Raw genomic sequence first — 25318 nt, forward strand, 5'->3', positions numbered from 1 at the left:
ATATGACAGCGAATTTTTGCAAACTGGCGCCGTTTTCTCGCCACTGTCTCTTATCCATTTTCTATATTGTTAATAATCGCAATATTTATAATATATACTAATATATATATATATATTTTTATTATTCTTCGATATTATAACTATTATTGTTATTATCGCCTTTGTTATTCTTATTATCATCAAGATCATTTCTACAGATATCTATGTAAGTATAACTATCAATAAGATTATATCATTGTTATTGTCAGTTTGTCAGGTTCGCAGGGTCGTATGTACTTTCTGTCTTACTATCTATGTAATAGTAATTATATATGATTATCTCCAAGCAGCGGTGGTGCTTTTTCCATCTCTCTTATAATAGTGACATCAGAGGCATAGAATTTTACTATAGTTTCCATCAAATATATATATATATATATTTTACATATTTGCAGACTTCAACTGCATGCCTGTCTCCACAATGGGCCTCATCAAGAAACCACGTTGGAGTTTTTTCGGCGCTCAACCATGCATTTATGTATTTATTTATCGGTAGCGTATTTTTCGACGGATTCTTTTTTACCGGAGTCATTCTCTCCTAGAATCTTCAATAACTATCACTATCGACCTCCGTCTCATTGTAATAATTCCGTTTAGAAACGTTTTGCATTTAATCTCACAAAATTTTTTCAACTAATTTGATTATATTCCCGTATTATCGGCATACCCGCACATACACATACACATGCACAGAACAGACCAAAGCACACAAGCATCATCATCTTCATCGTACTCATCCATACATATCAGTTGCACTTGTATGGTTGGATCATTTGCATCTGTTGAAGTATCTGCATTTCCATATGCTCATACATATAATAATAATACATCAATTGTACATTACAGACATCGTCATAGATGTTCGCTCGTGTCCGTCAATAAATTCTTATGTGGGATTATTATACTTTCTATAATACAAGCGGCGGGCAACGAAGTAATACAAGTGTCTCGGTTCTGCCGAAACAATAATTTGCAAGTGATCTCAGTTTAACACGAATTAATTAGACTGATATCTAATTTTTGCGCAGTTTGCCGTTGCCGATATGATTTTACTTGGCTGATGTGTGCGAAAAGAATCATTTTCGCGAAATCGATGGTATTAATATTATTACTGTTATTTTTCCCAGAGCTTAAAAATAGGTGATACTTCATTATTATACAATAGAACGACGATTTGTCAAAGCAGGTGGTAATCAAATTGGCAACAAACTCAACAGATTTTTTCACAACAATTCAACATATTCTAATTCATGATCAACAGAATGATCTGTATTTTCATTAAGTACAGTATGTATACTGCAGCTGAACTATAGAGCGCTCTTTGATGCCGAAAAATACATGATTCCCTTCCGCCAATCGCAGAAGCGAAAGCACCGGCCTCGCACTGTTGTATTTAACTCTTAACCACATATAGGACAGCGCACATGTTTTACATTCGAAATATGTTGAACTCAACTAATAAAGAAAAAGTGAACGCTTACTTAAAATTACGCAAATTAAATAAAATGCAATAGGGACTAGTTGTTGACGGACAGTCTCAACGAGCGTTTTCACGTTTTACCCTCACTTCACCTTTAATAAACACACTGTCCAGCATAATAATAATATAATATAATCCAACGCTATATTCCAGGAAATAGTGCTCGTCAGCAGCTATGCCATAATAGCCATTACAGTTCCCGTTAAAGGGATGTGAGCTGACGAATAGGTTATTAAAACTTGCCGGGCACGCAAACAGTCACACAATGACATATTCACAACACAAAAGTAGATTTACACGGTCGCTCAGTGTTCAATGCGCCATTTATTGGCTCTATGTCCAACTTGGTAAACCTGGACAGTCAGCCGGTGGACAATGTTGCCACAGTCTCTACCCGATTGATTCACGACCTAATACAGTTCAATCGATAGCTATCATTTTATATCTGCTGTTATAAATACATATGAGAAATACCTGAATTTGTTCAAGTTGAAATTCATCTTCAAAGATAGCTATTTATAAGCTATTTACTGAGCGGAAAGGCCAATAGTATTTGAAACTAATTGGGTCATTCGTTATTGTTCTGGTTCCTGCTGAAACGAACATGTTTGCGAAAGTCGTTCTTCAAACTAGGTTTAACTCTATGATTACTCGTCGAGTTATAACAATGGCCAAACACACATAACAAGCAGGCGCATATACTCCATTTGATGGACTGGGCAGCAACCCTCGCAAATGTGGCGTGCTCACATGTATATCCATATTCACCTCGGCCATGAACAAAATTGAGATCCCACAAAATTCAGTAAGTTCTCTATTTTCACTAGTTGCCAATTCGATCCGCATCTACAACCATTGTCATCACATCAATTCATCAGCATATCGATGTCGTTCATAGATTATTCATCAACAACCAACCAAAAACAATCGTTATTATTCATTTCGTCTTGTTCGTCCTCTCCATACGACTGCTAGCCTCATCAAATGTGAGGGCTTGCATGCACCGGAGGCGCTTCCAGCAGCGCCGCAAGTGAGTTTTTTGGTGGAACTACAGAACTTCCTGCCACAATCGAGTGGTTAACTACGACAAAATGATCGAGCGAGCTGTCGTCATGATCGGATTCGGGTGCACTTCCGCTTACACTGCTGCTGTTACTCACTGGGCCGCCCAGGCTCCCACCGTTGAGGGCAGCCATCAAATGCGATTGTGGTTGAGAAGGTCGCGACGCTGTCGGTGGTGTTTGCAAAGCTGCCACAGCAGAGGATGATGCTGCCGTCGAGGATGTCGCTGGAGAGGACGATGACGATGGGGTTGATGAGCTTGGTGTCGTTGTCACAGGTGGACCCATGTCGATTTTGTGGACATTCTTCAAATGGCGACGTAAGTTGTATGCCGAGAAGAACCCACGCTGGCATTCCTGGCATTTGTAGCGAGAATGGAGTACACCTGTTTGGTCGTCTTTGTTCTGCGGTGTCGTCGACGCGGCGCTCTTCTTCTTGGCCAGGGGGGAGGCAACGTGTGGGGAGCCGGTGTTCGCGGAACTCGCGGCGCCATGATGGTGTTGCTGCTGATGATGATCTCGCGCATTCGGCGTGTTCGGGCCAAGCATAACCATCTGCTTGATGACGAGTGGCTTTGTGTTCGCCGGATTGCCGTCTTCACTCGGGGCGGCGGGCGACCCGACCAATCGACGCTCGACATTCTCATCGTTAGAGTTGTGTTTGCCTGACGCTAACTGTACGCTAACAACCTTCCCGTTAAGGATTGCGTGCGGACCGTGTTGCGCATCGGAACCACCACCTGTCACCTGGTTGTTTCCGTGAAGCTGCGGTGTAGTTAATGGACCAAAAGCTTTTTCCATCATTTTATCAGCAACCGATGCAATTAGCTCTTGAGCTGCTGACTGGCTTCGTTTGTTGGACTCATGCAGCAAAATGGCAGATTCGGCTAGAATGCTGCAGTAGCTTCTACGTCGTCTACGCGCTTTCCGCGGTGGAGGTCCGATACGAGATCCGCGAGCGGCAATGACGCTCACCGGATCCGACTCCGAGTCTTTGTCGTCGTCAACATCGCTGTCACTCGACAATACTGGAAGTGTCACGGACATTTCGTTTTCGATGGTCTTTTCAGCATTCAAATCCTCCTCCGCGACAGCAGAGCAGCTCTCACTCAATATAGCAAAAGTGAGAGCGTCACTTATTGAGCGCAGGGCATCAGCATCGTCACTTATCCGACGTTTCTTTGTTGGAGGATCGTCATTATTACCGCCGTTCTCGATTTTGCCAGACATCGGGCTGGCTGGGTTGTCCTGCCGGCTTGGAACGGGCATCGATTCCTTGGCTTCCTCTTTATCCAAAGCGTTTCCATTAAGCACTAAGTCCTTGTCGAGTTCGTCCCGGTCCGCTTTAACACATTGTAGCATCGTTCGTTTCACTGCAGCCATTTGCTCTTTGACCTCGGCGGCCATAATCTGTTCCATGAGAGCGTCTTCGTCAAGCACTGGAGTGATCTCACGAAGACGCTCTTTCTCCGATACCTGGCGCGCGATGATTGGCGCTTTAAGCACTTGAGCAACTGTGCTTGTCTTGTTTACGATTATTGTGCTCGTGGGCTTATTGTTGTTGTTGCTGGTGCTATTATTGTTGTTGTTGTTTAGAGAAGGTGTCCCAACAGTTGGTAGGATCTTCTTTACCACTTGAACGGGACTGCCCTGCACTCTCGCCACCTGCTGTGCTCCTGTGATAGCAACATGCTGGGTCTGTTGGATCACCTGTGTTTGTTGCGGTGTCGACCCTAGGGGTACACCTGTTACCGTAGGCGTGACACCTTGCTGGACAACGGTGACCCCTGCCGATGGAACCTGCTGAACGACAGCAACTCCACCTGGCGTTTTCTGCAGTGGTTGTCGTTGGTTTTGTGGACCTTGCAGAACCCCGGGAGGATGAGGTAAAATTTTTGCTAATAGTTTGTTAGCTGCCTTGCCAACAGGCTGTTGTTGGCCGGGATGATGTTGCTGCTGTTGCGACGGCTGCTGTTGCAATGGCTGATCTTTTTTCTGCTGTTTATGTTGCTGGCTCCCCACGACTTCTGCAGCGACCACCTTGGCCCTCCCTCCTATCAGGGGCTGTTGTAGCGCGGGCTTATACGTGATGATCTTCGTTTGTCCGGACTTCACTGCCGCCTGCAGGACGTCAGGCGAGACTGTGACCAGTCTCTGCACGCTCTGGTTGACCACGATGGCCGATGATGGTATCGTGCCTCCTGCCGAACCGCTGTTTGGTCCGACCACCTGAACCACCTGTACGCAGATGAAAACGAGCACGCATACGTTTTAAGAGAAACCTTATGATGGACATGGAAGTACAGAAGTTTACAGCTAGCAAACAGATTATGTATCTGAAAAATTCTCTTTGCTAAAGGTATATTTGTTCTCCTGTTTCATGATTCATTTCTACAGGTTAATATTCAGCTGACAATTCATCTCTTGACTTCAAATAATCCAGTAAATTAACCGGAAATTATTGATTCACTCATTCTGCTACTCACTACACAAAATCTCTACTGACGGGGAAAAAACTGGGTAAAGCAATTGATGAATCAAACTAATTAAATTTCAAGCGAAAGCAGAGTTTGCCATTCGAAGCCATGCAAGGATATGCAGCCTTACCACCACCTTGAGCCTCAATTATCTACTGCACCAAAGCCTTTTTGCGTTCAAACGAAAATAACCCGTGTTAACAAACCTGTTTACCTGAGGGAGTTGACTTGGACTGACCTGATGGATCTGTTGTTGTTGAGCTTGTTGTTGATGACCACCTGTTCCCTGAGCGATGCTCGTGGTCTGTAGCTGTTGAGTCTTCCCGCTACTGCTAATAACTGTGCTGCCGACATTATTGCCGGGGGTAGTGGTGGCGACGCTCACTGTGATCGGCTGTCCTCCTGTCGAGAAGACGCTACCGCTCTGACTAACAACCGGACTAGGCGTGCTGACGACTACTGATCCGCCCGCCTGAATTGCTCCGGATGGGGCTGCTCCTGTCTGAGTCGTGCCGGAGTGCTGCTGGCCAAAACTAAGCGTTGATGTCTCACCGCTAATTAGTTGAACCTGTTGGGCTTGTCCTCCTGATGCTGTTACAACCGTTACAGGGGTTCCCGTTGTTCCGACAGCAGCGCCCGAGCTGGCCTGGCTTGACGGAACTACAATTTGTTGACCTCCTCCTGTTGGGCCAACTGGTAGCGTTACCTAATTAGTGAAGACATGAACGGAAAGCCTCATTAATTCAGTGTAGTATTTAAGACAAGATTTAACGACCTTATTTATTAATCCATTTTAATAAGCATTTGTCATGTTAAAAAGTCGCACGCTTGTAGTAAAAGCTTGCTTGAGACTGTTTCTTGGTTGAACTATTTGTCACTATTTAATATTCACTATTTGTATTTTCCTTTAATAAACTTCATGTCCTTCTGTTCTCTTTTGTAGATATTTATATAGTTTGAATCGTCTTTTCCGTCGAATAAAAACAGTCTCTATGCCCATATGCACATTATTTATTATTATTGTTAGGTACATATGTGACGGCTTACCTGTATGGGTAACCTGTTCAATGACGTTCCTGGACTCTGCTGTCCCGCTTGCGATACGACAACCGTTTGTTGTTTGAGTCCTCCGGACCCCTGTCGCAGCACCGCCAGCTGCGCTCCTGCAGGTGACGTCAACTGCTGCCGATTGAGCTGCGACGAGCCAGTTCCTGCTGTTGTGGCCGATGACTGCGCGGCGGTGACCACCTGCACTTGGGTCGTTTGGACCTGAGCATGCGTTCCTCCAGTAGTGCTCTGTTGCCCCGCGCTTCCGGCCGACACTTGCTGCTGCTGCTGTTGCTGTTGTTGTTGCGATACAGACTGGACCGTTTGAACGTGCTGCACCTGTCGCATATGCACAATCTGCTGTTGGCCCGTCTGGTGATTCTTAATAATAAGCACAGGCACACCGTTTACTGACGTCGCAATGGCGCCCTGCTGCAGTAGCGAGTTGACGGGAATCATGATCTTGTTTCCAGTGGCTCCGGGCGTAGTGATAATTCGCTGCGTCGTTGATGTCGGGGGCGTCGCTGTCCCTCCTTGACCCTGCTGTTGCTGCTGTTGGTGCTGAATCGCCGTTGTTGCTACCGAATTTCCTGAAGTGGTTGTTGCCACTCCGGGAGGCGTTGAAGTCGTCGCTGATCCCTGCGACACGATTGCCTGAACAGCCTGCGGAGAATTCGAGGTCACTTGAAGGCTTGAAACTTGCGGACTCAACAGTTGGCTAGCGGCAAGTTGAACCACCTGGCCCGCACTAGCGCCACCTGCACCAACGGTGTGTCCCGAAGTTGCAGTCGTGCCAGCTGCAGGACCGTTGATGCGAACCTGTTTGATACGATGGCCGTATCACGATGAAATAACGAAACGACGATGAAGACCCCCAACACGAAGCGAATCGAACCCAAAAATCATGCAATTCCAAATAGCAGCCAGGAAGAGGATTAGAGTCAGTGAGTTAGTACACAGTACGGTTGCTGTTGTTGTTATTATTATTATTATTAGGCGCCAGAAGAAACCCATCACCACCCACAAGGAGCTACTATCGATTTTATTCATTCAGATATCTGTTAAGACACACGTACGCGCATACCCATTAACACACTATCATCACACTAGGACAGAGCCACGGAACCAAGAAGCGTTTTGAAATGCTATGTCACGCTATCTCTAATAGCGTAGCAGTTTTTATTGTCATTAAATAGAAGCAAAGAGAAAAGTACTACTTGAATTAGTTTGCTGTCTTTGTTTTCATCTGCGAACAAATTTCAGTCTAGAGCGATCTCATTATAGCCGTAACGTTTTGACCGCAAGCAAATTGTGCCGAATGCCGAACAACACGCCTAAAAGTCCATCTGATAGAAGTCCATCGAGCGTTGATGAATCAGCACGAGCCAGTTAACGTCCTGTTTAGGGTTGTGTTGCTATATTACTAGTGGCGGCCGAACTCACCCGGACGTGCAACGGCTGAGACCCAGAATTAGGTGGCGAGGGTGCAGCTAGACGCTGGCCTGCTATTGCCTGTTGAACGGAGTTCTGAACCTGAAGTTTAATTGATTCTGGGCTGGCTGCGCCAGCCCGTACGACCTGTGGAATTACACCCCCTGACACCACAATCTGTTGTGGATGCACTTGCGTTTGCTGACCACCTGGCGATGACATACTCGTTGCGACCGAAACAACTGAAATAGATAAAACATAAATGTTAGCACACCTCGTTTAATAATAAAAAATGTGTAATAAATTTACGGTTCTGTATAAATAATAGATCAACTGACAAAATTTTAACTTATCCAAAAATCAGAAATATAGCAGATAATAACAATGCACGCTACTGAAACCATCAAATGATACTATTTTTGATTTGAGGTCAAAAAAGAGATCAGAAAAAAGAATTAGTTGAAGTTTTTTTTATGGCTTATGTATCAAAAATACTAACCTGGATTTTGCATCGGCTGCAGCTGAGTCGAATTTGGTAACTGTGGCGATTGCTGCTGATGTTGCTGTTGCTGTTGACTGGTTAACTGTTGTTGCGCTGGCGTTTGTTGATGTTGCTGAGTGCTGTTAACATTATTGACGATATGGATTTTCGAAGTGCCGGCCGTATGGGTATGACCGTGCGTTACGATTGAGCTTGGACTAAGTGGTACTGCTGCCGGGGAGACTGGAGACGGGCTGGCTCTAACCGCCTTAACGACGGCGGGACTGCCAATCCTCGCAGGTGGCTGAACTTTGTTTGCCAATTGGCCCTGAATCGCCGTGGTCTGCGGTGATGAGATGACCTTCATAAGCACGTTCTGTTGTCCACCCTGACCGTCCTTGATGGTCGCCACGGCCACGGAGCCCATCTGGCCTCCAGTAACTTGTCTGATCACCTGTGGGCTGGCCATTCGCACACCGACGCCACCTACGGGAGTTCCAACCGTTGTTACGCCGACGGCTCCTGATGTCGTAACGGTCATATGACCACTAGAGGCTGCTACCTGCTGATGCTGTTGTTGAGGTGCGGTCGAAACAGCAATTTGCGTTTGATTTTGCACGATCGAAGGCGTCGCCTGTACAACTTGATGGCCCACTTGTGGCGTGCAGCTGGTTGTAGTGCTGGCTGTCGTAACCAGCACCGGACTAGTTTGCTGCGTCTGTGCTGTCTGTCTTAGCATGGGCCGAGGGGCCTGCAGTATTCAATTACCGATGAAGTCCGGATGAGCATCGCGTTTCATTGTCGGAGCACAAGTAGAAGAATGTGGATCGCCGAAGAATTGTACCGTCCAAGATCGCACAATAAATTGCCCATTCGGAAGTTGTTTTGAGTGGCAGCGTGTTTAAATATGGTTTTTTCGAGGGTTAGTCGGACAATTCAAAGTCGGCAAGTTAGTCTATAATGCAGATGTTAGTTTGTTCCACAAAGACAAATCACCAAACACCGACCACCAAATCAGGGTACTTCCTCTAATAACTTAAAAGTATACTGTTTATTTACTTCCACACTTTAACACAAACACACAAAGGCATATCACCAAATGACCCCCTTAATCGCGTTTCAAGCATATTTAAGGCTAAATCGCAGAAAAACCCCAGAGCAGAATTGCATTCTTGATTGAAGCTACTAAAGCGTTACTAGTTCAAAATACAGCCTGAAGCAAAAGCGAACTGCAGTGCACAGGTGGTGTTTGATGGCAATGGATCGATGTTCATAAATCGACTGCTTTGCTCATTTCCTTTCTACTCACGGTAGTCGTATGCGCGGTTAAATGTTGCGGTTGCTGATGAGCTGCCGTCTGTTGCTGAATGTGTTGTTGTTGTTGCTGCTGCTGTTGCGGTCGAATTGCATGCACGACACTTACACCTGTGGGCCCTGGGGGAGCCACAGCAACACTGTGGGGCTGATGATGAAGGTAATTCGGCTGTTGCTGTTGGCCTCTCACTGTAGTCACCACCTGCACCTGCTGTTGCTGCGCAGGCTGCGTGTGCCGTCATAGCATTAGATAAGACATTGATTCATTACTTAGTGCAACGTGAGCGTGAGTCAGGCCGGTTGGTTAATTGAGGTAAGCGAAATTTGCAGCTGCATAGGCGTAGCTAAACACTGATTAAGCTGACACACGGAGGCCTATCGTTGAATAGGCGACGAACATCGTCATATTTAGAAGCAGACAGCTGTGCATGGTCAGACTTGCTAAAACCACCGTTTTACATTGAACAGAAATATTACATTATAGATGAGGAATAATGTGACCTCTTGAATGAATAATTGTGGGTTAACTACCCAAGATTTATATGGCTATTAAAAATGTACCCGCTTACTCCAAGAAGATAATGAAAGAAAGCTGCCAGGTAGACCTAGGGTAGTTCTATCAGAACTCATACTACTACTAAAAGGGTGGGCTGCTTTTTCTGCTCAACTCAAGTGCTCAAGAGCTGAACTGTCACCTGATCGACCACATATACACACGAAAATTACATGACGTACATATGAAAAAAACGTATACAAAAACACTAAAGTTACTGTTCAATTGTAACGCCAACCAACTTCAAATGATTGTCTCGCGCAAACGACGCCTTTCGTTCTACACGCGCAACGATCTCTTGAATTATTGAGTAATCGTGATTTTTATTGTTATCATACAAGTCAACCATGTGTTAAAGTGCGTACCTGCAGTGAGGGCGTGCTTCTTCCCCCTTCAACTTTGGCCTCCGGCCTGACCCCGCCTGCGCCGCCGAAAGCTCCGCCCGCCGCTGTCCAAACTGTTGTTGTCCCCTGGTGTCCCCTTTCGATCTGCAGCTGCTGGCAACCCACAACCTGAACAGCACCGCCACCCACACTTGCTCCCACTCCACAGACTACTGAGTTTCCGGCGGTTGTTCCAGTGGCCGTTGATCCGATCACGTTGATACCGCCGTTGCTGCCACCTGCCACGCCACTCACGCCAGTCCCACTTTCACTCGCGACGGAGGTGGACATTCCGCCACCTGTCGTGATGACGCTCACCCCAGTAGAGACCCCAGGGGTGCCGGCTATCACCGCGGTAGAATTGCTGCCGTTGCTAGGCACCACGCAAACGCTGGTGGTTCCCACTCCGCTAGAGGTTACGGGACTGGCTACTCGAACAGCTACTGGACTGCACCGATTGACGCTTACTGTCGCTTGCGGGGTACAACCAGCTGCTGTTGCAGCGGTCGCTTTTGAGGCCACGGCCCGTGCCTTGGCGTTGCCTTTTGGTGTCGTCGTAGGCGTCGTAGTGCTAGCGGTGACGATGGCAGCTGGCGAAGTAATGTAGATCTGTGATGTGCTAGTACCGCCTGCGTTGGAAGGCGTCGTCATGGTATTACCATGGTTGGCTTTGGTTGCTGTTCTGGCTTGGCTGCTGCTGTTGCAGTGCTGGGGACCTCCGGAGGTCGGTAAGGTCCTGTCGGCGGCGGGACAGGTCTTTTCTTTCTCCGCCGGCGTGGCTGGGCCCTGCTTGCGGATGCTAAACTTGACGGCCACCTCTTTACGATTGGTAAACACTGGCTTCTTCAATTGCCACTTGAAGAATTGAGTGATCGGCGCACCTGAACACCTAATGGACGCCAAAGAAGAAAAACGGACCGCGTACAAAAAGGCAGTACCGCGAAGAGATAGCAAGATGTGAAAATAAAATTTGTTAGAAAGGAAGAATGCTCAACAGCAGAATCGGAGGTAAAACTGAATATGAAGGAATTTCTATGGAGTGATTGAATTCATCTGAATTCATCCGTACGTTCATAAATGCATGACGTCTGTGTCTTTTCTACAACGTGTGTTAATTATTACTCAATCCTAATACTAGTAACGAATCAAAAACACTTCCAAAATTTTGTGATAAAGCTTCTTCACTTACCTATTATCCACTTCCTCCTTTAACCGTCTCAGCAAATCTGAGCTGATCTTGCCCCGTGTCGGATCGGCTGGCAGCTGGGCTAGAAAGCTACTTTTAGTTGCAGAAGGCGCGACTCTATTCAAGCCTGCAGGTGCTACATTGGGCGACAGAGGGGTAGCTGCTGGTAGTTTTTTTGGATTACGAATCTGCACATTGGCCAATTTTGGCATAGCCATAGCCCCTGTACCTGAGCCCCCGCTGACTTCCAATCTCACCGGTTTATCAGCCAGCGACGGCGGAGTTAAGGATACTCCACACAGCCGATCGAATCGATCTAATACAGCACGAAAATTGGGCGTCTTCAGCTGACCACCTCCGGGAGCGCTGCCGGAACCATTAGAACTACCAGCACCTCCAGAACTGCCAGCGCCACCACTACAACTGCTGCTTCCACTACTGCTGCTACTCGCGACGTTTGCGGGTGACGATTTCCTGGCCACGACCACCCCCTGATGATGGCGTTGTTGTGGCTGTTGTTGACTGGTAGAACTACTCGGTGGCAAAGATTTGGTTGCGATTACTTTTGTCGTTGACGTTGTTGCCAATGTTACGGCGACCTGTTGCCCCGTTGCCGTTGATGAACTGTGCGGAGTCGGCTGATGTTTCTGCTGATGCAAGTGGGACAAGGGTTGGCCATTCGTCGACGTGGTTAATCGATTTCGTTCACTGGCTTTTTTTAAAATTGGCGTTGTTCCTATAGCTATTGGCGAGGTTGTTGGTGTTGTTGCAGCGACTCTGGGGATAGTGGAAACTGCCGCCCCTGGCACCGCCGAGGCCACCAGACTGCTTGTCGTAGACGCAGGGGTAACTGCTGCGGGTACCATGGACGACGTTGAATGGAAGGGATTGCTCTGGTTGTTCGTAGATGAAACTAAAGGTATTTGTTGACATGGTCCAATCGTCGTAGTAGCTTGACCGCCTGTAACTTGTGTCTGCTGCTGGAGCTGTTGTTGTTGGTGTTGCTGCTGCTGCTGCTGTTGTTGGTGCTGCTGTTTCATCTTGGCCCCTTGCTGCCTTCCTGTCGGCTGCAACTGGCCGGGCAGCTGCAACGCTGTTAGAGCAGTATCGATGGCCACCGGGGTCATATCGGTCGTCTGAGGGACGACCACCTGCTGCTGAGCAGCGGCTGCTGCAGCGGCCGCCGCTGCCGCCACCTCCACTTTAGGGCCGTTAAGAACCACCTGAACAATTACGACGACAACAATAAACATATATAAGTAATCGATAAATGCATGTTGTGCATGCAGTAGTATACAGTAAAAAGTGTAAGTCATAGGACGTCCAGTACAACGTCTATAGGGAACACACAGAGGACATGGGCAATAGATAAGGTGAATTTTAAGATATGACAAAATTGACGTTTAGAAATGCTAAAGCGCACCGTGTTAATTTGCATGACAAACAAGGGAATTATTGTAACGCTTTTAAATATAGTAACAAACTTGTATCTTATGAGGGCGACTCGAAGAGTTGTTGTTTGCTACAGGTAGCTGTACCCGTTGTAGCTGTTGTGGCGATACCATGACGACCTTTGACGTGACAACACTGGCCTGTTGTGTTGGAATAACAACGGAAACTTGACTTGCGGGTGCGGTCGACGACAAAACCGAATTGTCGGCATTACTTCCATCGAGGCCAACTCCTTCGACGGGAGTTCCAACAATTTGGGGCACCGCCGATGACGCTACACTCGAGACGGTACCCGGCGAGAGAACTGATGAGTCAACTTCAACCTCCGACTCAATAGCTTCAAGCGACGCGTCTTGAAATAGCGAGTCGCCATCTTCTTGCTGATCGGGTAGTTTTATTGCTCTATTCTCACCGCCTTGTTGCCCGGCGGTTGCCTTTTCACGCTCGAGCTGTCTAGTTGACCGACGCGCAGCTGGTCGCGTTTTGTCCTTCGTTTTCAACTTATGACAAGCGCCAGCTGCTTTCTTGCCTCCCGATCGTCCAAGCTCTGGCCCGAGTTCCTTACGCTGTCGGTCAAGACGACGTCGAAATTCCGAGCTTCCGGCGGACGAATCCGAATCGCTTTCGGAATCCGCTGAATCTTCGGGTGCTGCTACCGCTACTGTTCCGGGAACATTGTCTGTTATCCCGCAAATGACCCCACCATACGCCTGGGCTACTAGCCTCATTTCCGTCGGTAACTTAGAACCACTGCGCAACACCGCAAAAAGAAACCACCAGTTAACCACTTAAAATAAACGTAACCAAAAAACAAGGGAAGTACCGCTTACTGATACTTACTTTTTCCAAACGGAACCGGACTTCAATGGCTGTTTCACTACCTGAACAAATAGTCTGGTGTTGATCAATGTATATGATTAAATCATATATATATATTTATATGTAGGTGGGTGTTGCGAATACGCAATGATGATTTACATACCGGCCCCTGGCGTAAAAGTCTTCTATGTACTTTTCAAGGTCATCGCCAAGTGTAAGGACGGGCGTTCGAACAGCATGCAACACGGTGACCATATCCTTGAGCGTATCGTAATGTACACCCGGCACCTCGCTGTCGAGCACGGGCTCAAAGAAAAACATATCATCATGAGGCAACAATTCGTATTGTGGTCTTCCAGGCTGTCTCGGTTCAGGCATATCCTCGATCTGGTGTCCATAACACCGACAAGATGGGTCGCGGTTCTCGCAGATCCGCAATGACACTCTATAATCAGCACGGAACGTGCGATACATTTTAGGTCTTAAACACTGCCGATTCGGTTAACGAAGGAATAAAATAGCCAAAGATCATCACCACCATAATCAGCAGCAGCACAGAACTATAAACAAATTAATTCAACTTGTGTGCCAAAAGAAAACTTACGCCTTGATGAGGTCGAGTGCATCTTTGGTCGGATACAGCGAAAAGGATGAAAAGGCGCATTCACGCATTACTAGCGGAAACTCCTCGAATACGACGCACCACTTGAGCATCTGACGAGCGAGATTTCGTTCGATTTCGGCTCGTACGAGATCCTGGGAGGCTCCCCGATGCTCGCACTCCTCGATATCGTTTAGATCAACACCCATTCCTCGGAGCATTAAATCAATCATCACAGGATAGCCCACGAAGCCGCATTCCTCCAACAAGACGTCAAACATTAAATAGAACAACCCTGACTTATCTGAGTGCCTATCAAGGATACTCGATGCTAGCCGACCGATTTCTGGTGCGCCCATTTGCCGATGTTTCTGCATTCGAACCCAAAGTAACATGAGGTCTCGTGTGCAGCAGTGTTCAGATTCTTCATTAATCAGGTCCTTAAGAAAGAACGTTGAGACGAGTGCTTCAGTACACTCAGGGGGGCCTAAAAAATGCAAATTTAAGTGTTCCGATTTTTTCTTATGGCCATAGTAATATTTTGAGAATCAAATTGAGTTTTAATTATATTATTAAATTTTTACTTGCATGTCGCAACCCAGCTCTCATCTAACAAACATTCACTTTCCGGACGTTAAATAATCCTGCCGAATGGTACATTCAGTGGTATTCTCGTATTTAACTACCTAATATATTGAACATACTCATGGCATTGCTTTCTGCAGACATTTCATCGACTAATTTGATGACTTATGAGAATAAGTATAACTTCAGAGCGTACTGTTACTGCCAGTTCGTACTAAGGGTATGGTTGTGTTTTTTTGGCAAGGCCGTTTCATAAACTGCCAGGGAATTGTTACACATTTACATTTTTCTTATATATCTACCTTCCGTTCGTCGAAAACATTGCCAGCCCAGCTGAACGCCTCTATGACAGCTTAAGTTAGCAATGGTTTTGCAGAAATTGGCCAAAGTATCGTCGGCATCAACGGCCTGACGGTAAACCTCGTTCAACTTCTCCAACACTTCCTCAGTGGGCATAGCATCGTCCGGCGGTGCTCTTTCAGGCACAACCTAGCATATCGGTAACAATTACACAGCAACAAATAGGAACACAAAAAAAAGGGTGTATGAAGAACGAGACATTACGACACGCATTGGTAGTACGAAAGCCACTATTTATTTCTCTAATATTTTCGATATTTTACGAAATCAATAAATATAAACTTATTATTCAGTTTATTGCATGTCTTTACGTTTTTTCTTGTATATGATAAGAGATATCGCCTCTCCGAAATTTTAAGAATTCTTCCATAATTAATCAAACTAAGGCTTAATTAGCCTACCTGCTCTTGGTGTTCTAGCCACGCTTGAACGCCCCATGGTCGATCTGGATTATTAGCACTATTATTTTGACGGTTCGTCGGGGTCACGACGGCCACTTTCAGAGATGAACCGACCTCAGCTGCTTTAGACGCGGGGACCCCAGTTTTGGAAACCCCGCGTTGCACGTTAGCTCCTTGCCTAGGCGGTTGCGCTGGCAAACTGGGCTCGGTTTTTACCATACTCGAATCGCAGTTCTCTGTAGCAGAAAGTACAGTGGGCAGAACAGCTTTCTGTACTCCATGACTATCTACATCCACAGCAGTCTCCGCTGTAGACAATCCACTTGGAGAGGGTTTTACATCTACATCCATAGGTTGCTCCACCCGTTCTGTATTAGCACTTGCGATTTGACAAGTCGCAGGAACTCCAGGGGTTGACTCTACCGCATTTTTCGGTATTAGGTAGCTTTCGACGGGATCGCTCGTCAAACAATCAGCTGCCCGGGTCAGGTCACTAATCTTCCGACGAAAGCAGGCCCGCTATTCAATGAAGATAAATATTCAATTGAGATAAAATGGATTAAAGTTTACAAAAATCATCATTCCAGTTTACCCTTGCTCCTCACAATCTTATAGTTGTACTTTATGCATAATATAATACTAGATAAAGTCCACCATGAGGCAAAGATAATTACAGTTCAGTAGATTTATAACTGCGTAGGTGCCGTGGAAAGCGGTGCTATTTGTGGAACGCGAGTAGAGTTATCAGCAATAACAAACTCCACGCACGTTCAGAACTTAGAACAGAAAGTGAGTACTTAATCGAAACATAGCGGCTATATATTTAACTCAAACAAAATATCGGCAAAACACATACGTCAATATTAGCAGTCGCGAAGACGGCCTCTATCGTTGCGTAGATTTGTACGAGTGACGGGACGCGGGGCGCCAACGCCATGTGACATAACCGCATCCTTTCAAGGACATGGGCTCGCATCGTTGAGTCAAGCTCCGAATCATACTTCTCAACTAACATTAGAGTCAATTTGAATAGTCGTCGATAATGGTCCATAAGAGTGGCTTTGTCGGTGCCCGCTTTTCTGCTCAGGGCAAACCAAGAATCGCTAACCGTCTTTAGCGCCTTTACATGCACTTCCTCTTTGTTTGAAACGCCTGTTGATGTCGCCGCTGACTGTTGGTGTTGCAGAGTAAACGTTGTCGAAGATGGTACAGTGGTGATACCTGCGCTTGGACCAGTCTCAGTCTGGGGACTTTCAGCCACGACAGCTATTGCCCCTGACGCTTCTGCAGAGTGCGTTGTTGTCGCCGAAACAGCAGCAGGCCCTTGACCAGCTAAACCTCCCGATCCTCTATGTATTCCACTAGCTGCATCCTCCCGACTAACGACAACTGAACCCTCTGGTATGGCCGGGGTATCGCAGGCAGCACCGTCTGTACCGCCTGGATCTACACCACCCCCCTCGTCATTCCCTGTCCCATTCGTGGCCATCTGGAAACCAACGAAAGGGAACAATGAACAACGGGAAACTGAAAATTAGCAATTCAAGTTCCGGTACTGGTAAGCCTGAATATTATTATTAACACTCCATCACTTTATGACTGAAATTCGTATATATTCATACAGTTAATATATTCATGTATTCCTTACTTTTCCGTATATATTCAAGACTTCAAGGAAATACTGTTTTCTGAAAAAGGGATCGCTTATTTTATATGCTGACTTATAAAGCTTCATATAGTAGACATAGAATATAAGTTATGCATTAAACATACTTTTATTGACCTCTTTAGTAATTTTTTTACTGAAGGAAAATTGTAAAACCTCAATGACGTGACACAAACCTTGAAAAAAAGGTATGCCATTATTATCGACACGCAAGAACTTCAACGTATAGCCAATTGCTAGGCGCCCTCGACACAGCTTGCAAATAACTCACGACAGTAATATGCCATATTTAAGTTTCTCAAAATGACGTATAATGAGAAGTAAAGTAACTGCATGCCACGGTATAACACTGTAATATTTTGATCCGCTCAAATTATTAGCTGACAAATTTCCAATATTGTCTATATTATAACGATTATTATTACTCGAAAACGATTCGTGTAATAATGCTGACGAATGGAACACGAAACAGACACAAATCAGATGAAAATATTCTCTCTGCAATTTTCCATAGCAATTCTTTTCTTTCTGTCCAGTACGATTATCCATATTTGGATACAATTAAGGTAAAGGAACTCAAATTAACTTTAATTTGTCATTTCGAACAAATACAATTCGCTGTCATAAATGATGTGATTCGCATGGTATGAAAGATTTGGCTAAAGACCGGTCAGTTAGCGGTTTAGTCGATGGTGACAGTAGGCCACAATTGAATTTTTCGTTACACGGGTGTAGGTATATAGGTAACAAGTCGGCGGGTTCCAGATGTTGTTTAACTTTGGCACACCAGCTGTCTGCCCGCCATCGTAAGGCCAAAGATTAGGACGTTAGCTCGAATAAGGAACATTCATTTTAATGCTACGTCATGTACCCGCCACAACAGGCACTATTAAATTGTCTTCGTAGGTGCTTGACTACTGTAGTATGAAAATCAATGAGTCTTTTAAATAACAGCCTTTTTGAATTTTTTAAGCAAATATATGTATGTATAAGAGACGACCAATCGATACTAAACCACGCTGATAATAACAACAGATTAAGCAACTGATTATCTATTGATTGCCTATTGATTATAAGCAACACATAACGATTTGGTGTAATCAGCTTTCGATACCTGCAGCCGCTTCTCGCACATACTGCAATTTCAAAACATAATTGACAGGGCTGCTGTGTTAGTATAAGTCGCGTAATGTTTAGAAATCTTTGTAGCGGCGAAGATCAAACTAGCCTTTGAACGCTAGCCCCAAACTCTGTTCTTGCCATTAAAACTTACCCTTGAAAAACTCGTCTTTAGAGTTTAGATACTCAATGCTAGATATGAGATGACAATAAAGTACAATTAAATTTTTATGCAAGTGTTCGGTTCTATAGGATAAGAGGACAAAAATAAAGTTACAAACTTTATTGCAACTTCTAAATTTAAGAGTTTAACTACAGATTTAAGTTAAAATATCTTAATCTGCTATGCAGGTCTCATTGAGACAATCCACATAAATTTGAGCAACGATCCAGTCTTCAAAGAATTGAAGCCCGCTGGTATTATTATAAATTTGTGTAAAATGTTTCAGCCAGGAAACGGCCTTTCATATATAACTGCTGTTGTTCCTATTTTTAATATAATCCCAAAAATAATGAATAATAAACCGAAAGATAAAAAAAAGACTCATTTCCACTATATTTTAATCTTTATATAGAGTAAAGGCTGATAGCATAATTAATAGCATCCTGTGTGTGTTGACAGTACTAAGTTCACGGGAAGGACTACTGTCTTAGAGGAAAGATTATTTAAATGTAGACGCAAAGGAAGTAATCGCAGAAATGCGCGGATTATTTCTCTCATCGCTTTGAGAACCCGTAAATGCCGTCCTTCGGAAATTTTCCTGATTTTTACGGCGAACGTTCTAATGTTCACAGTCTGATGGGTAATAAAATTATATTGCCTGAGCCAGTTCATGAACAGTGCTGAATGACTACGTACGATTCAGGAAACGTGTTGTTATGGATGAATAACGGTGCAGGAGTACCAGCCAAAAAAATTCCCTTTTGTTTTTATTTAATAGAAACAACCAATAATCCGCTTCGTTTGACACCTGTGTAAATAGGTTTTAGTTTGTACGCCATTGTAAGGTGCTCATAGGGTTAAAGACAACTCGTCTTTGAATATTGTACAGCAGACCTATCTATAACGACTGATCGAGGTAGAATCATACATCTATATCAGCAGTATGATTTTAATGGTTGCAAGTGAAGCTCTCATAGAAACTATAGCAAATACTAAGAAACAGGGTTCAGGCTCTGCATGCCTGTTTGTTCACTATGCTATTTTAAAGTATTATCTAATATATACTCACATAAATTTCTTAAATAATTAAATCACCGAAATATTAGATAGACAGATGCAGCAAGCCAGCCTCTTAAGTTTAAAATAGAAACCTAATAACGTAGCTGTTACGTGGACATTTTCAGCCGCAAATATGGAGGTCCTTTTTTCTTCAGTCACTCTACCTTTAACATATGAATTTTTTAACATTAAAACGTTGTTTTATGGTGTGGCAATTTAATGATACCATACGACTAGCTCGTATACACAGTGCATTTTATATAAAGAAGTATAGGTGACTCTCGGCCAGCCTATAATATTCTTACAAGCATGAATATTGAAAGTAGAAAAAGATCGGTATATGACTATGCTGAAAGTGACAGCTTGCTGAATAAATGCACACGTGTACCAAGCGATTTCCCTCTCTAGGCTCCATAAAGAGAATATCTCCGTGAAACGTATTTACATAAGTTTGTGCACCCCAAATTTCTGACAGGCGACGGAAGTTTTTCGTTTACTTCGCTGAAAGATGCATCTGCTGAGAGCGTAGAATACTAAAGGGTATTCGCTTCCTGTTCGTCGTATTAGACGCGTTGTCAGTGGCTCTTATCAACACAAATACAGAGGTCATGCTGATAAGAATACTATTAAGCAGCATTGTTCAACCATTTGATTTCCTTAAATTAGTTCACAAGTGCAGGTACTATCATAACGACAGCAGACGTTCCCAGGGTATATGGTGTTCCCATTCGTATATGGTGCACATATGCTACCTTTACCTGAAAAGTTCTCAACTGCCAGCATCGACTAATAAAAAGAAAGAACGAGATGGCTAAACGCTCAGTATTAACGCATCTCGGTTATTTTCTTTTTTTTCATTTAGCTCAAGCTAACATTTAGTACACCCTCTGGCATAAAACTCTAAGGCAGTAAATCAGAACTGAATATGCGACCATACATGAAGAAGGCACATATTTTTTATTATAGCATGGCTGTATAAGGGAATCCTTCCCGGCATCTGCTTTTCCTGTGCCTCAATGAACACAACTGAAACTACGACGAATCCGCCCAGCTTCCAATACACGCAAGGTCGCACAAACGAACCTGATATGGGTCGAGGTGACCAGCTCACAAAAACTATCAGTGAAAACGTACAAGAAAATATTTAAGGAATATATATGTATATGTCTTCAGTGTGGTATGGTCAAGAGTTAAATATGTGTAGTAAATTGTGCCTTTACGAACGTTGTGCCTTTCAGTTTAGTTTTAAAAACGTCGCCATCTTTCTTTACGCGTAATGTCTGCTCATGTTGTTGTATATGTAACCCGGCAACAAAAAGTGTTGAACATGTATGTTGTAGCATAATATGATTATACGCTTCTGTTTCATAAACCTGACCTATAAATATAAGTCCTGCATCTTCATGTAATAATATTTATATCATTACACAGATGGACATCTTGAAGCATTCGTTTTGAGACTGATAATCGTTGGGAAAACAATGCCGAAATAGTTGACTGAGCACCTCAGCGCTTCAATAGCAAACCGGCAGGCATCAACTATGTGTCAAAAACAATAGGTTAATTCTGTTGTTGGCTTTGGACCTGTTGATCCGTTGGGCTAACGACCGCGTTCATTATTGACGAAGCATTCAATGATAAAGGCGAACAGTCAGTGGACGTTGTCTATGGACAAAACATAAAATCTATGCTGATTGCTTTCTTCGATCAACAACACCAGCATTATGTTTCGCTCGAGGCAGCGGCGGCGTACTTTTGTGTTAGCGGTAGCAACCTAGGTTAACACACGCTGCATCTCCGCAAATGCCACTATCCTGATTGTCCGGCAACTGCTACGGTACTACGGTAATTCGGTGGGCGTATTTTTTTGTTTTTCTTTTTTTTGTTATCATTAATCAACAGCAATAGCAGCGATATGTTTTAATAGGACCGGAGCTAGCGATACAACACTAAAATGTGAAACTGCAGTGAACTCGGCAGTTCAACAAAATGGCGGCTGAAACATGGGCGCAAAAAGGGTGCAGAGTGATCTCAGTAGAGGAGCCATCACTGAGCTATTTTATCTAATCTGTCCAAACTGCTATATTTCAGTACTACAGCATAAACGTCAAGTTGTGATAGTTTTCGATTATTTGACTGTTGTCACGGTAACGTTACGCTAGCAAAGGCTGCGTTCGCAGCAACTGCAACTCGATTAGAAATAAGCCAAGGCCCCCTAGAGGTAAAATGAACGTCGGATGATGTTGATCGGCCGTTCGGGTGTTGTCGTGTCTGGGTATGCTTTAGTATTTCAATTATTTGGTCACTAACTCCACTCCACTCCATTTTACTACTCACGATAGTGACGGCTGAACTTAGTAAAGAAGACATCGACATAACAAAAGACAGCTACGAGCGAACGCAGCTGTAGCTTCGGCAAGCACTACTGGTTCTTCAGAGCGGCACCGACAGACTTAGACATCGAACAGCAATGGAAACGCAGCCTAGAGTTTTGATCTGCGCTCAAAATGATATTGTCGCGTTAAAACAAACAAATTAAGTTAAAGTATATAACTAGTGGAGCTTGAGGACCAACACAAAAGGATGAGGTTATTTGTAGAGGTTTCAGCGTGCGTCTAACCGTATTGCTCTGTCTGAGTGTGTGGAAATGCCAATTCACTGCATATATGGTTTGCTCCAAAATGAGATAGGCAACACAGATAAACTTCACTCATTAATCATACAGTAGCAGAATTTATTTGTTTAAGAAACCACTTGGTTTAACATGAACCTATTTGTTCCCCGATATATAGCTTGCACTATGATGCATCTCGGAAGTTCACCAGCAAGTCTCAAGCGATAAGCAAATGTGCTGGGTGCATGCATCTATAGAGACATCTTTACCGCTGAACTACACAATAAAATCATTTCACAGGCTATGTCTATTCTAAAAAGAGATGGAAGATAAGCTCGACTTCATCTCATCAGCGGGTTAGCCGCGATCGGGTGCTTTGTAGTGCAAAACACAACTTTAAGATCTAATGTGAAAAAAATACAGCGACTCCATATTATGAAATATACAAAATGAGCTTTTTCATGCTTGTTATGCTTGAAGTTATCACTGTAGAGTCTTCTTCTCGTAAAATTTGCTCAAAAAAGTTCTCCAAATTTATCTTTCGATTATATATATGACGAAGCAGCATGTTGAATGGTATATCAAGTTAGAACACACTTATTTGTCAAAATACCCACCATCGTCCAAGCGATGCGAATAACATTACCACATGGTTGTCCATAATCCAATTATGACGTCTCGTAGTCAAATTTGGCGGTACCATAGTTATAATTTGCTTACACCAGTAGGATATGCAAACTGCTGTAGCACGAGAGGCATGCACGGATTTTGATGCCAGCCGTATCAGCCGCTCTAAAGCGCATAAGAGTCTATACTTTGGCCGAGAAAAATTTGAACGAGAAAACAGCACATAAACCCAAACGATTGCGCATGAGCTTATACGAAACCCCAGCCATAATTTTGTGTCCATTCTGTCAGCTTATGTTCTTCCGTCGCGGTTTTCGCTTAAGGTCAAACATGCTCGAAACAACCGCTTCAGTGCATATCAATATGATTTTTTGAATCCCTTCTGGCATGTACATGGATCGCTAGATGTATATGCACCTGCCCGCCCGATATTTTCTGTAATCGCTTCTGTGCCCTATACTCCCCTTGCCATTATAATGTTGATCACGGCTCTTACCTTGAGGCTTGTTGGGATACCCCCCCGTCGAAAAGCTTCGCCCCTGCCGTTTCTTCAGTTTTTCGTCCGTAAACTATCTGCGAACCTCTTCTTCACGTTGTGCTCGGCGTTGTCCTTCTTTACATTCACCGCCGGCAAAAGAGCACACGTTCAACGAATACGTGTGTGTGTGTGTGTGTGTGTATGCGTGTCTGTGTGAGAGAGAGAATATCTCTCTCACAAAATCAAGTCATGTTCTTGCTTCATACGCAATATTCCTTGTGCTAAGCGGTTCACTAACAAGCAGATTTCCTTGCATCCTTTGTTACTCCACAATCGATAGTGGTAGCAATAATAATATGGGCGCCGAATTAATATTAGTATTATTTTTCCTATCGAAGTTGTCGCTCCTGTAACCGTTGAATGACAACAGCAACATCACTCAACACGAGATCTGCGACCACTGTAAAACTGTCACCCTGCCCATGTGCAGCCATAAATGCCGTGCCGCGACGACGTCCTAGCTCAAGACGATGGCTGTGATCGGAACTCTAACAGGAATACATGGCAGACACGACACTTGATGGTAATTTGGATGTGAGCATCGCTTGTGTCACTCGCCGTCGAATTTACCGAGTAATTGTCACAGTATTATTAGTAGTTGTCGTCACTGGCCTCGGATATCAATGAACGAAGAAAATGAGAGCTAGCCTGATTAAACGTGGATCACTGACCCTGCCAGCTAACTTTACATGAGCATTTCCGCAGGTCTCGCATGTAAATGGGATATATGCGCAGCACTGGTATAGCAGCAGCAACTTCTTCACATACACAACAACTCTTTAATACTCATCTTTCTTTTTACATCTCAAACTTTTTACATCTCAAATTAACGGCAAACAACCAACAACTCCCTCAGCACTCTGTAACGATTCCGCCACGATATACCCGCGAAGTCACCGCTCCAGCGACCCGTGGTAACGGTGGCACACTCACAAAATCTATTATATATAGTTGTACAAAGTATATTATTATTATTATAAGTAGTGGTATTAATTTCTGTATGCTGTTGGCGGTCAGCTCACTTGGCGACTTCCTCTTTTGACGTTCGTTTCCGAGATCGTCACGGCACAACGATTCGTAACGAGACGAATCAACAGCTGCTAGTGATGAGCAACTGCTAGAGACGATTTTCCTTTTCTTAATGAACTCGAAACCGAGCGACACTAATACATTAAGGGGCTCTCGTGGAAATTAATGCCTGCCTTGCCGGCCGTTTTCGATGGGACCTCGAGATAATGAAATGATAAGGCGGTAATTTTCAAAAAGATGTGCTATTCTCTGCTTTTTTTACACTTCTCGTTGCGATCATATCGCCATAGACACCGAAAACGACAATAGATCAATGCTCCTTTAGTTTCTATTCGATCACTCGAATTCACAGCGTAGAACACGACTAGCACCAGCCCTCATAATGGCACACACAGTACATCGCACATACAACAATGCCGTCAAAACTCTCAACTTGACCGGGCTTTGTCAACTTCCTCAGCGTTAGCCGCCAGTTATTGCGATCGTGTCTTGGAACTTAGCACACCAGAATCTCTATAACAGCGGCAGCAGCGACATTAATTTACAGGTTTTGTCTTCTTTCTTCCAGTGTACTTCCTATTGGTCTCTGCCTAGCTATTCTGCTAGTTAGTGATAGCAGTATTAGTAAAGTAGCTGGCAGTCAATAGCTGATGCTGTGTTGGAACGAATCGGTCAAGCTAATAGTACTCTTCTGTCGTATTTTTCCGTTCCGTCGGAAACGCGTCTTTTTTTTTGCTCCGCTTTTAGTTTAGGCAATTAGATGATTAATTGGCCAGATCAGCGCGATCCTTTTCTTTTCGTTCTTTTCCCTTCATTTCGTTGATAGCTTCATA

At 44.3% G+C, this 25318-nt stretch overlaps 1 protein-coding gene across 2 annotated transcripts; it reads right to left on the reverse strand.

Moving 5' to 3' along the window:
- Window positions 1-103: 103 nt before the first annotated feature.
- LOC111270060 (uncharacterized) lies at window positions 104-25307 on the reverse strand. 2 transcript variants are annotated; one of them, XM_022850063.2, is made up of 15 exons: window positions 23415-25307; window positions 16527-17159; window positions 15671-16189; window positions 15212-15398; window positions 14328-14811; window positions 13887-14168; window positions 12937-13654; window positions 11456-12675; window positions 10249-11155; window positions 9326-9556; window positions 8035-8767; window positions 7548-7777; window positions 6105-6923; window positions 5296-5763; window positions 104-4818 (listed from the first exon to the last, which is right to left on the reverse strand). In XM_022850063.2, the coding sequence occupies exons 2-15, from the start codon at window positions 17157-17159 to the stop codon at window positions 2500-2502; spliced, it is 9750 nt and encodes a 3249-aa protein (XP_022705798.1). In that variant the 5' UTR covers window positions 23415-25307; the 3' UTR covers window positions 104-2499. The 2 variants fall into 2 exon arrangements, with proteins under 2 accessions (XP_022705798.1, XP_086828469.1); XM_086972343.1 differs by lacking the exons at window positions 7548-7777; window positions 8035-8767.
- Between the last annotated feature and the right edge of the window lie 11 nt (window positions 25308-25318).

Source organism: Varroa jacobsoni, unplaced genomic scaffold (genome assembly GCF_002532875.2).
Source record: "Varroa jacobsoni isolate VJ856 unplaced genomic scaffold, vjacob_1.0 scaffold_1439, whole genome shotgun sequence".
Classification (NCBI taxonomy): Eukaryota; Metazoa; Arthropoda; class Arachnida; order Mesostigmata; family Varroidae; genus Varroa; species Varroa jacobsoni.